This window comes from Rhinopithecus bieti, unplaced genomic scaffold (genome assembly GCF_001698545.2).
Source record: "Rhinopithecus bieti isolate Rb0 unplaced genomic scaffold, ASM169854v2 scaffold_4781, whole genome shotgun sequence".
Lineage (NCBI taxonomy): Eukaryota > Metazoa > Chordata > Mammalia > Primates > Cercopithecidae > Rhinopithecus > Rhinopithecus bieti.
The window spans coordinates 5,110,408-5,123,704 of record NW_016805181.1 but is presented as its reverse complement, the minus strand read 5'-3'; the positions used below and the strand labels follow the sequence as shown (position 1 = coordinate 5,123,704).

The window sequence follows — 13,297 nt, the reverse complement described above, 5'->3', positions numbered from 1 at the left end:
CCCTAGTCCCCTTGGGTTGTCCCAAGAATCGCTAGAAGTGGCTCAGTCCTGTTTCCCCTGGGGAAAGTCCAAACCTCTCCATTCTCTTGGTGAGAGTTAAGAACCAGCCACAATTGTAAGCTGCCATTGCTTCTGCTGCTTCCATAGGGTGTTGCTGCCAACCCACTGATCCCAAACAAGAACAGACATTCTTGCCCACAAATAGGATGATGTTCTTGATGGTTCATATCCCCACTAAGGTCATGGACACACACCGAGCTGCTCTAATCTCATCTTTTAGGCTCATCTATGGGGCCAGCCAGAGCCCTCGCGGTCATGTCATCTCCCTGGATAACCTTTCTTTGCAGTGGCCCTCGGCTGCAAAAGCCTAAGAACAAATCCAGAGGAAGCTGGCCTCCCAGGAGGAATGCACATGGAACCACCCTGTATCCTGGGAGCTTGGAGTTTTAGTTTTGTCCAAGCTCGCAGGGTAAGGTTGCCCACTCATCTTGCAGAGGGACACAGCTAAGAGGGGCTTCTCTGGAGGTTCTCCTCCAAGCAAAGATCCTGGTTTGGGCGCCGATCTACACACATAAGTAGCAGGACCCTGCAGCTTTGTTGATAAAACATTTGAAAAATGCACCCATGTCACCAGGCCACCTGTCTGTTTCTAGCAATCACTTCTGGTTGAATTCTTTAAAAAAAAAAAAAAAAAAAAAAAAATTCTTGAAAATAAGCCCTTAAAAGGATGTTTAAGAAGTCTACCTCTCTCACAGTCAACAGTACCCACTTAGGAAATGGATCATCTCCCCTTCCTAACTGCCCTGGGAGATGAGGGTAAGGGATGATAGGGCCCCTTGTGAGATGGTATTTGAAATATTTGTGTCATTGTCCTAACAGAACAGATGCCTCTCTGTCTGCAGGACACTTACTGGGCCATAGTCACTCATGCATGCATTCACAGTATGGTTCATGCACACACCCTGTCTGGCCCTTCCCTAATGGCTGCTGCAACCCTGCCAGCCTGCTGGAGGTGGCATTGGCCAGGCTGGCTATCTCAGGCCTCTAGCCATGGCATTAGCCAGTCAGCACAGACACAACCCCCAGGGTCCACATGTCCAGGCAGACACAAGGGGGCTGGAAAGGCAGCTGCCCCTGCCTTGAGAACTGTTAGTCCAAACTGCACCATTCTGTAAACACATCCACCGTATCCCTGCATTTCACAGATCTTGGTTAAAGTAAAACATTCCATGGGAGTTTGGACCATGAGAAACAGCCTGATCAACCACCCGACCTTCTTACATTCTGCCGTAAAAAAGTATAAAGAACATCACATTCGGCCAGAACAAGGGCCAAACCACCTCAACGTGGGAACACATTATCAACATTTTCCCAGGTAACATGCCCCCCAAGATCCCTCCCACCCAGGGCTATAATTGCCCCAGCCTGTAAGCAGCAGTGAACACTGGCATTAAGCTGGTCCCTCACCTCTGCAGGTCTTATGCTGAACGTAGAACCTGCATTTCTGTAGAGCCGCCAGCTCACCCTCTTTCTTTAACCCTTGCCTTCCCTTGAAAAAACCTAATGAGGATGTCTCACAGCTAAACCTTAGAAACCATGACCTTCACTGAAACTGGCTGAGTTTAAGCAGAGGCTCTTAGTCATGGTCAGTCTCCCCTCTATTTTCTTTATTATACTGAAACATTTAATAAAACTGTTTCACCTTCCTTGGCCATGCTATGTCCTTTGGGGGATAAGCACACCTGGCTGCTTCTCCAGACACTAGTCCCCTCCCATTACCAGCTCTGGGGTGGGCTGACCACCTTCTTAACCCTCCTGGTCAGCATCCTAGGTTCTATCTCTTACAGCAAAAAACCAGCCTATTTCCTTGAATGTCTCCTTCACTGTTTCTTTGAGGCTAGAGTAATATAATGTTTTTAACAGTAGAAAGACTATAAAAAATGAAGTTATCAATACTCAATAAGTGAGTACATTCTCCCAAATAAATACTATGTGTGTTGCCATAAAAAAGAATGTGGCAGATCCACACATTCTGATGTAGGAAAATTTCCATGGCATTGGGTAGGGAAAAAATCTAGTAAGTGGATTATAATTATGTTTAGGAAAAAATATGAAAGGGGAATATAAGACTATTTTTTGCTCATACAGACATTAAACTGCAACAGTAGTTAATAAGTAGAATTTAAGATAGAGCACAAAAGACCCTTCTCTAAACATGATTATAAAAAGTACAAACATAGACTAGTCTGTTTTTCTGTCATGAAAACCCATGTACTCACCACTTCCATCTAAAACTACATTTTGCCATACTGTATTATACATTTTTTTTTACTGAACCATTTCGGAGGAAATTACTTCAGATGCTGCATCTTTAAAATGTTGAGTTTGCATTGCCTCAACATATTCCCCTACAAGATGCCATTAACACCCTAACACAGTAAGTGATTCCCCAATACTATATAATTGAGTCCATATAAAAATCTCAATTGTTTCCCAAATGTTGTTGCTGATCACCAGGGGCTTGGTCTAGGTCCTGTTGCTCACCACACAGAAAGCCAATCACTGTGGCAACAAGTATTGCCAGGGAAGAAGATTTTATTTGAGTGATGTCAGCTGAAGAAAAGGGAGACCAGCCTCAAATATGTCCCTTCCCACCAACTAAAGTTAAGGGTTTATATAGTAGGGAGGGAAAACAAGAGGGGCAGGGACGAGGAGTTGGTCAATAAGGCAGCAGGTGGTAGTATAAGGGGGTCCAGCATCTCATTGTAACCACATGTAGGAAAACAGGAATGAGGCAGGGATAAGAAGTTGGTCAAGAAGCAGCAGGTGCACCTCATTGTCCAGTGGCAGTGATCTGGAAAATCAGTTCCTGGTATCATTCACGAGGCCCAATGATTGGTTTCCCAAGAAAGGAACTCAGATAAGACAAATGTTAAGTTTTCCAAGCTTCAAGGTTTTTGTTTCTGTTTTTTTTAAATACGGAACACTTCACCAATTTGCATGTCATCCTTACAGGGGCCATGCTAATCTTTTCTGTATTGCTCCAATTTTAGCATGTGTGCTGCTGAAGCGAGCACTTTTCTTTTTCTTTTTCTTTTCTTTTTTTTTTTTTTTTTTTTTTTTGTGAGACAAGAGTGTCACTCTTTAACCCAGGCTGGAGTGAAGTGGCGCCATCTTGGCTCACTGCACACTTCACCTCCTGGGTTCAAGCGATTCTCCTGCCTCAGCCTCCCAAGCAGCTGGGATTACAGGCGTATGCCACCATGCCTAGCTAATTTTTGTATTTTTAGTAGAGACGGGGTTTTGCCATGTGGGCCAGGCTGGTCTCGAACTCCTGACCTCAGGTGATCCACCCACCTTGGCCTGTAAGTGCTAGAATTACAGGCGTGAGCCACTGCTCCCAGCCCAAGCTTCAGTTTTATGAGAAAATTGGGCCAGTTTCAATGTTTATTTTATTTGGTTATTCAAGTCTCTTAACATTCTTTTAATCTAAAACAGTCCTCCCACCAGCCCTCCTTCCCCAGCCCTTTTTAAACTCATAGCACTGAAGAGACCAGGTCATTGTCTTACAGAATATCCTTCATTTTAGATTTGCCTGATTGTGGCTTCATTCCCTAAGCTTCCTATAAACCAGTAGTTGGATTTAAAGCCTTGATAAGACCCAGGTGGAGGATTTTTGGCAAGAACACATTCCAGTTGACACTGTGTACTTACTTACTTCATGCTGTAACTCATATCTGGTGGTTTCATTATGGGATCTACTAGAATATACAGACAATGGGAAGATCATATACAAAAACAGAACTCTGACCCACAGTCTGCAGCAACCAGTCCAGGAAGCCAAACAACCCCTGTAGCTTTTGGTCCCAAATGGCCAGGACTTGATCAATACCTGCCAGCTTCCCTAATTCTTGCCTCTGCTTTGAAAATCCTTTAGTAGGACCAACCAGAGAAGGCCAAATATGCTTCCCTAACCAATCACATAGGATACCCTGCTTCTCGTTAGCTCACCCACAGCCTCCAGATGCCAACAGCCTTTGATCAGGGCTCACCCGAAGCCTCCCTTTTCCAACCATAAAGCTTTCTCACTCCCCTGACTGCCTTTGAGTGTCTGCAATGGCAAATGACCATGGCTGACTCTCTGGGGATATACCAAGCTGAAAATAAGTAGCTGTTGCTCATTCCCATTTGGGTGGTCTACAATTATTACAGAAGTGAAGCGTGATCACAGTTAAGGTAGTAATAGACCGTTTACACTGTCAATGAACTTCAGACTTTTTACTTCATGCCCCGCTTATACTGCTTGGATGTTTTCCATGTGCCTATATTAATATTTACAATAAAAGCAGGATTTAGATTTTCATGTAGAATTTATCTTAAATAAAGGCATCAAATATGCAATTTTAAGTCAAGTTTTGCATATTTGGCTCAATATATCAAAATAATGTTCTGTGGTTTTAAAATAACAAGGTTTGTTGCTCTTTATATTAGACATGTAGTTAATTACATTGATCTCATAAAAATAAGTTTAATTTTAATTTGAATAAAAGAATGCCACAATGAAATACCATTAAAAAAAAAAAGAATAAAGGACCTTAACCCTGGGCAAACATATAAAAGCATATGAAAGTCACCCAGTATAATGTCTGACACATAGCAGGTATTCTGCAAATACTAGAGCCCTTTCCCACGGTGGTGCACACTGCACAAGACCACAGAGGTCCAGATCTTTTATCTTTCTGGTCCCATCCAGTCATCACCCATAGAGAATCCCAAAGGCAGCATCTCCACCCACAGTGCTGGAGGACCACCGACTCCTCCTAGTCCTCAGGGGAAACCTGCCTGCCATCTTCTTCTTGGTGGCAGCCAATATACATTTCTTTCTTCACTTCCCAGGACGTTTGAAGTACTTGGTGTCCCTTCCTCCAAGCTCCTCCCTTCCCTTCAGGTCTCAAGGTCTCATCCAACACTTCAAGCTCAAAATATTACATAAGCATCAAGGGGGTGAGCCCAGACAGGCACTCTTCCTTGTCCACTTTTGGGAGCAGATCTCTATTCCTTGTGACCCCAGGATATACAATGGCTGTTCTACACTCAGGAATCACTACATGTGATTCCCAGGGCAGGGGCTGCAACTCTTCTGCTAAGAGCCCACATAGCCCCAGGGCTCCCCCACCCCCACCCCATACACACACAGTCTTCTCTGTCTTTTTCGAGGGCTCGTTAGCGTTTTGGTAGTACCTTTGCCAGTGAAGCAGGCTCCCCGGGATGCACTTTGAACCTTACCCTACTGACATGGGCTTGCGTTCTCCTATCTTTAGGCTCCTCGCCTGGCAGTTCTGCATTTTCAGACTCCCCTCCTCTGACGAGTCCATTTGCCACCACAGCAGTGACTGCAATAGGGTCACGACACCTGTTTTCTGTGTTATGTGGAAAAAAATTATAAGATACTGAACATTTATGTATGCTAACTTCTGGGTGTGAAGGAGGGAGCAGGAATTCACATTTGATTTAGCTGGTATCTGCAGAAAGCAGCAGTAGGGATTAAGAAATGGATAAAAATAGTGTTACTGTTTGGGATGAAGAGGGGCATGAGACTGATATCTATATATATATATCTATATCTATATATATATCTATACATAGATATTTGGAGGTGTTGAAACCTACTTGATTTATTCTGATTATTTAATACACACTGATGCAACTGTGATCCCAAAGTGTGCAAAGTTAAAGCCTTCAACTGCAGCTGAGGAGAGGGCAGGAACTGTACACTTGGGGACGGTGGTGAGTCAGGAATGACAGGCAGGTGGTCATGACCAGGGCAGCCTCCTCCCCAGGGCCAGTGACAGGGGAGTGGCCTGAGGAGCAGGACCCAAGGGTAGCCCAGCGTACTTGGTCTAGGTCAGGAGCTCAGAAGTGCCACATGGCTGAGGGGGCAGTGGCCCTGGAAGGGCCAGAGGCAGAGGCAGGAGAGCACCATTTCCTGGGGGGCTAGGGGCACAGAGGTGTCCTATAGGAGAAGCCAGGAGGGGCTGCCTGCCCCTGGGGTGGGGGCCAGGCTGGAGGAGGCTGCAGCAGGCTGCAGCAAGAAAGACCTGGGGCAGGTGCAGGGCCTGAGAGTCCAGCTGGCCGGGCTGGGGGAGCTCCCAGGGCAGCCTGGCCCAGGGAGCAGTCCTGACTCTGCAGGGGATGCCGAGCAAGAGGCCGCAGACCCCTCAGGACCTCCCCTCCTCTCTCCCTAGAAAGGAGCTGGGGAACCTGTAGTGCAAATCTGTGGATCATTCAGTGATGGAGGGAGACTGTGCCCGAAGGTGGACACTGGGGTGCACCCCCTCCACCACTTCAGCTTCCACTGCTGTCCTCAGTATAGCTGCTTCTCGTAAGAGTGCAGACCATGGACACTACCCTCAATCTGGAATGACATGGTCCGCTTCTCAAACTTGAGGTGTCCTGAGTACATCAGGCTGTGGGCCCTGATATCCTGGCAGCCATGCTGGATGCCCACTATGAGACAGGGCTCGAACTTCTGAATGGACCCTTTGTCCTTGATGGAGCCCAAGACACTCTGTGCGATCTTTACCTTATCCCCCTCGCTGAAGTATTGTTTCTGGCTGCTGCTGCTCTTCTCCATAGCATCCAGTGAGCCCATGCCCTGGTACTTCTTGAGCTGCACCCCGTCTGAGAAGTACTCGCCGGGTGCCTCCATGGTGGTGGCCAGCAGGGAGCCCATGATAACTGCAGAGGCTCCAAGGGCCAGGGCTTTGACCACATGCCCCATGGTCAAGATGCCACCATCGGCTATGATGGGCACACCAAAGCACTGGGCATACTTGGCCACCTTGTACACAGCAGTGCCCTGGGGCCAACTGCAGGCCATCACTTCCTGGGTGATGCAGATGGAGCCGTAGCCCATGCCCAGGCACAGCCTGTCCATACCAGCATCAATCAGGTTCTTGGCCTGGGCTGCTGTCACCACGTTCCCCCTAATCACCTGGAAGTGGGGGTACTTCTGCTTGATGTAATGCACCATGGTGATCTGATACACTGAGTTCCCTTGGGACGAGTCCAAGACTATGAGGTTGACGCCCGCTTGGGTGAGCAGGTCCAGGCAGTATTTGTCATCCTCACGGGTGTCCATAGCTGCCCCCCACAGCAGCAGCTTGTGGGAATCCTTGGAGGTCAGAGGGTAGTCTCGATTCTTCTTCAGGTCGGTGCGGGCAATGATGGCCACCAGCTCATCACGATCACTGACGATAGGCAGCTTCCCTTTCGTGCTACACTGCAGGATCTCATTTGCCTCTTTCAACATCATGCCTGCTGGAGCCACCACCAGTTTCATCCTTGGCGTCATTACCTCACTGAGGAAGGTGGTGTGGTCCCTCTCAGCAAGATGTCTCTCGACATCTCGGGAGGTGACGATGCCCACCAGCTTGCTGCCCATGGTGCCCGTCTCAGCGAGGAGGATACCAGAGAAGCCATGCCGCATCTTGGCCTCCAGCACATAACCCACGGTGTGCAAGGGGCTCAGCATCATGGGGTCTGCGATGAAGCCCTGTTCAAACTTCTTGACCTTCCGCACCTCATTGGCCTGGAACTCTGGGGTGCAGTTGTGGTGAATGATACCAATACCTTCCATCAGAGCCATCCTGACTGCCATGTCAGCCTCTGTCAGTGTCCACAGGGAAGGAGATCAGCGGCGTCTTCAGCCCTTGTGGGTCAGGGCTGAGGTCAGGTCCACCTCATCAGCTCTGAAGTCTATGACTCCTAGGAGAATCAGGAAGTCGTTGTAGGTGAGGCCGTTGGCGCTGGTGAAGAGCTGCTGCACGGTGAGCCTGTCCTTGGACATGCAGCCGGTGCCGCTGCTGATCAGGCAGTCTGCCAGGCTGCCGCGAGACCGGCAACGGACATAAACACCCGAGTAGCCACTTGCACAGCCACGCTGCCACCGCAGGCCAGGCAGGCCAGGCGGGCCGAGGGCAAGGGCTCTCATGTATATCTTTTTTATATCCCTTCTGTTTTTGGAAAAAAAAAAAATGCCCCAGGAAGGTCTGATCACCAAATCCAGAGAGCGGTCTTCCAAGCCAAGGAGGTTTTCAGTCCTACCCACCGAAATCATCCAGTCCTTCATTCACCTATGTCAACCCAGCTCGGAGGTGTGGCCTGCGAGATCCTTCATACAATCAAGAAGTCAGGCCTCCACCTGGTCCTGGGGGTCATCTGAGGCCTGCAGTTTTGGAAGAGGAACTGGCTCCCCACTGTGGGGACATGTACCATGCCCACTGTGGGCCTCTGTTTTTCATCCCTGAATTCACCCACCACAGAATGGTTCAGTTGTCCTATCTAGCTATCTAATAAGCTTGAGGGCACTGTGTCGCCTACGGGATGTCCCCATGTCACAGCCCACATGCTTGACCATGCAGGCTGATGCAGTGACAAGCACAAAGTATTGTGATTATAGTTCCTGCCCTCCTTTCCAGGGCTTTGAGCCCAGCACATGATGTTGTGTGTTTCTTGTTCCACCAACTGGCTGCTGTGGAATGACTAGGAAACCTCTTGGATGAGGGTGGCATCTGGGCACAGGTCAAACTTTCTGTGAGTCTTTTTAACCTCTTTCACTGCAGCCAGGAATGGCTGGATCTCTGCTGCTGCTTGCAGGGACTGTCCCATCCATACACGGGTCTGTGTTGGCTTTTGTCACCTGGGCATGTACGGCCACCATCTTGACTGCTCAGCTAGTTCCATCCCTGGGTTCTAGAATGATGTCATAATGATGCCCATGATGACAGATCAGCCCAAGGCCGCACACTGACCTAATCAATAAATAGGTGGGGCAGAGCTGTGATTAAGAAACTGAGTCAGTCAATTCCCACTTGTGAATAGACAGCATGAAGGCTTTAAACCTCTCTGAACCTGATCAGCATTGGCAATGACCTTCTGCAGATCCAACAACAGCACAGAAGAACGTATCATCAGGAACACATTTGGATATTGACACAACCTCATCCGCAGTCGGCTTGTCATCCTGAGCTCCCTTCCCAGGCAGCATGGATATTGCACTGGATTTTGCTGACCAGGGAGTTGGGTTATAAGTGGTAACTCTAACCTCTTAATACTAGCAACATTGACAGTACCATATAATCCATCTATTACACCACACAGGAAAATCAAGCCCAGCGGTACAGGACAGAAGAACTGACTCCAGCCAGGATCAAGCATTGCTTTGGCATTGTTCTCCAATACCTGGGCCTTTCTTCTCCAATTGTTGGGGTAACTGGAGTGAGGAGGCTGAGGGGACCCAAAGATGTTCTCCTGGTAGGATTCCCCGCCATAGTCTTCCACATTTGTAGACATTTTGATTGGTTCCATTTCTAAAAGCCAATTATCTGTGCTTTAACGTGAAATAAGGAACCTGCCTTCTGATCTTCAGGAATATGTACATGGACACACACGTTTCAGATTCAGCTCTGAGATTTTTGGTTTTAAACAAACAATTGTGTTAATCACAAACGAAGATTCCCTCAGCAGCAGCCTCCTGGAATCACCTGCTGAGTCCAAATCTTGTAACCCTTAAAATACATTTTACTAAGTAATAAGTATTTAGGGTGTTATGAAAATGCAATTCGAAAAAAGTACATTGGTTTTAAGAACAAGAGGAACTATTTAGAAATTATACAATATATTAACAAAAGTAAATATTTAATATATCTCAAACACAAAATGTAAAACCGGTTACCAAACATCAAGAAAACTTAAACTTGTAAAATGCAAAGGTTAAATGTATTTTATCTTCATTCTATTATTAGCAGATACTCTTAATAAAAATGAGCTGTTATTTACAGCAAAATATCATGTAATTTTAGATTTATCACGTTTTATTTCTATGGAAAAGCGACACCAGCATGCATTGTTGCTGAAAGTGAAGCAGTTTTTTGATTCTGTTCTGTTCCACTCTGTGTTCTGAGATGTGTATCAGACACTGGCTACACACCCTAGATGTGCTCGGGGCAGAGCCTGGCCCCACATAGCACTCTAGTCTGCAGGTGGGCACTTAAGGCCCTGCCATTCCCACTTCTTATTGTCATATTTACTTATTTATCAGCACCTCTATCCATCTTTAAATGACTTAAGTGAGAGTACACTAAAGTAGCTTAGATGTTCCTAAGCTTCCACAGAGCACGTCGTATCTGTGACAGCAATTCAGAAAAAGAACAAACTTTCTTTTATTCTTAATGGTACACAGCCTAAGAGAACAGCTTAGGCAGTTTACTGTAACTGATGGTCCTGATGTCCTTATCTATAAACTAAAAACTCCCCACAGAAGCTTCTGTAAGTATAATGTTAAATAAGTCTGTAAACACAAATAAGAATGTAATCCAAATGCTCAGTTATGAGAAACTGGTGAAGAAAGTTACTGGTAAACCCACTGTGATGATGATGATGTGTGTGTGTGTACGTGTCAACTTGACTCAGTGACAGTCCTTAGTTATTTAAGCTAGGTGCTGCTGTGAAGGTATTTTGCAGATGTGATGGATATTAAGAGAGTATCCTAGGCTGGGCGTGGTGGCTCACGCCTGTAATCCCAGCACTTTGGGGGACCGAGGCGGGTGGATCACGAGGTCAGGAGATCGAGACTATCCTGGCTAACACGGTGAAACCCTGTCTCTACTGAAAAATACAAAAAATTAGCCGGGCGTGGTGGCGGGCACCTGTAGGCCCAGCTACTTGGGAGGCTGAGGCAGGAGAATGGCGTGAACCCAGGAGGCGGAGCTTGCAGTGAGCCGAGATTGCGCCTTTGCACTCCACCCTGGGTGACACAGCGAGACTAGGTCTCAAAAAAAAAAAAAAAGTATCCTGAAAGATCTGGCTGAACCAGATGTAATCAGTTGAAAAGTTTTAAAAGCAGAAGCCTAAAAAGCCCTTAAAAGCTGAAGCTTCCAAAAGAAAAGAAATTCCACCCATGGACAGTGGCGTCTGCCGTACTTGTGCCTGCGGTGTTCCATTCTGCTCATTCTCTTCCCTCTTGACTGACCATAGACAATAGCTGTGGTCTGTGCCCATGACCTCCCTGATTCTGGACTTGCTTAGCCAGCACCCACAATCTTATAAGCCAATTCCTTTAACAAATTTGTGTATATATGAAAAATACTGGTTCTTCCTCTCTAATTAAAGCCTGGCCAACACACCCTAAAATTAGGATGCTGCTGTTAGAAGGAATAAGGTATACATTTTAGGCCTTTCAAGACTCCAATAAATGATAGTAAAATAATAGCAAAGAAAAACCTTACTTTGGGGTTAAAAAATCACAGATTGATACATAAACTTAATTTTGCTCCCCTATTAAAATCCTATTATAAAACAGTAAAAAGAATTTCTTTTAAAAGGACACTAATTTAAGAAATACAGAGAGGCCGGGTGCGGTGGCTCAAACCTGTAATCCCAGCACTTTGGGAGGCCGAGACGGGCGGATCACAAGGTCAGGAGATCGAGACCATCCTGGCTAACACGGTGAAACCCTGTCTCTACTAAAAAATACAAAAAGCTAGCCGGGTGAGGTGGCGGCGCCTGTAGTCCCAGTTACTCGGGAGGCTGAGGCAGGAGAATGGTGGGAACCCGGGAGGTGGAGCTTGCAGTGAGCTGAGATGCGGCCACTGCACTCCAGCCCGGGGACAGAGCGAGACTCCGTCTCAAAAAAAAAAAAAAAAAAAAAATAAAAAAAACAGAGGGGCAACAACCAACAAATCATTTTAGAAGTTGAAAAGCAGAGACCAGTGGCAAATTCCTTAACAGACCTGATAGTACCACATCCAAAACCAGCAGAAGAAAACGCTAAGAATCTTTAAATACACAGAACTGTGGCATTGTTACCCCACAGAAGTTGGGGTGGAGAGGAGGCTTAAGTACGGAATGGGTAAAAGCTGGGTGAGAAACCGATTCCTAGTTTCTAAGCCACAGAGCTACAGCCTTTTCCTCGACATGGCCGAAGCTAGGTTTATTCTCTAGAGAGTATAAGAGAGGTGGCCGGGCATGGTGGCTCAAGCCTGTAATCCCAGCACCTTGGGAGGCCGAGACGGGCGGATCACGAGGTCAGGAGATCGAGACCATCCTGGCTAACACGGTGAAACCCCACCTCCACTAAAAAAAAAAAATACAAAAAACTAGCCAGGCGAAGCGGCAGGCGTCTGTAGTTCCAGCTACTTGGGAGGCTGAGGCAGGAGAATGGCGTAAAACCCGGGAGGCGGAGCTTGCAGTGAGCCGAGATAGTGCCACTGCATTCCAGCCTGGGCGACAGAGCGAGACTCCGTCTCAAAAAAAAAAAAAAGAGAGAGTGTAAGAGAGGTTTGCAACTAGGGGATGCCAGCACGGATCCAGAGAATGGCCGCCACACTGAAAACAAAAGGATGAAGTGACCACATGCTGTCATGCTGAATGCTGAGTGTGAGGAGTCCCAGCCTTCTTCCCCTACTGGGCTCAAAGATGCGGCCAGGCCGATCCTTCCTGTCACATAGGAAGGGGCCCCTTGGGGTAATCTGGCAAATCTCTGAAGACCTAAAGAGACCACTGCTGCGCTTTCCCAGTGAATAGCCCAGCTAGACCATCCGACAGTGGAACTCAAAAGACTCAAAAGACCGCACTCTCACCCATTTGATCTAGACTTTTACATTTCCCAGGCTTCATCATTAGTCAACACCCAGTGATTACCTGACACCTGAAGTTAAAGCCTCTCATGTGCAAAACCAAGACCAAGGCAAAAAACAAAACAAAACAAAACAAAAACTTAGAGGAATTGGAATTATGTGGGATGAAGAAAAAAAATACTATCCTCAGATAAGATATTGTATTCATGAAACAAGTACAGGAAGATATAAAAGAGTTCTTGGAAATTAAAAACATGTCAGCAAAACTGAAAAACTCAATAGAAGGGACTGAAGGATGAAAGTTGAGTGCATCTCCACAAAATAAGAGTAAAATGACAAAACGACACTGGAGCAACCAAAAAATGAGGGAGCTGGCCAGACCCAGGGGCTCACACCTGTAATCCCAACACTTTGGGAGGCCAAGGTGGGAGAATCATGAGGCCAGGAGTTTGAGACCAGCCTGGACAACACAGTGAGACCCGTTTCTACAAAAAATTTAAAAACTGGCTGGGCGTGGTGGCGTGTACCTGTAGTCCTAGTTCCTTGGGAGGCTGAGGCGGGAGACTCGCTTGAGCCCAGGAGTTGCAGGCTACAGTGCGCTATGATCGCACCACTGCACTTCAGCCTGGGTGACAGAATAAGATCCTGTCTTAAAAAAA

General features: G+C 46.8%; 1 protein-coding gene across 1 annotated transcript; it reads right to left on the bottom strand.

Annotated features, from left to right (window-relative positions):
- Positions 1 to 5,183: 5,183 nt before the first annotated feature.
- On the bottom strand, positions 5,184 to 10,553 carry LOC108529254 (inosine-5'-monophosphate dehydrogenase 1-like). Its single transcript, XM_017871437.1, is given in 3 exon segments — positions 5,184 to 7,673; positions 7,675 to 7,711; positions 7,714 to 10,553. Coding segments are annotated over 3 exon segments (1,764 nt in total). The 5' UTR covers positions 8,132 to 10,553; the 3' UTR covers positions 5,184 to 6,364.
- Between the last annotated feature and the right edge of the window lie 2,744 nt (positions 10,554 to 13,297).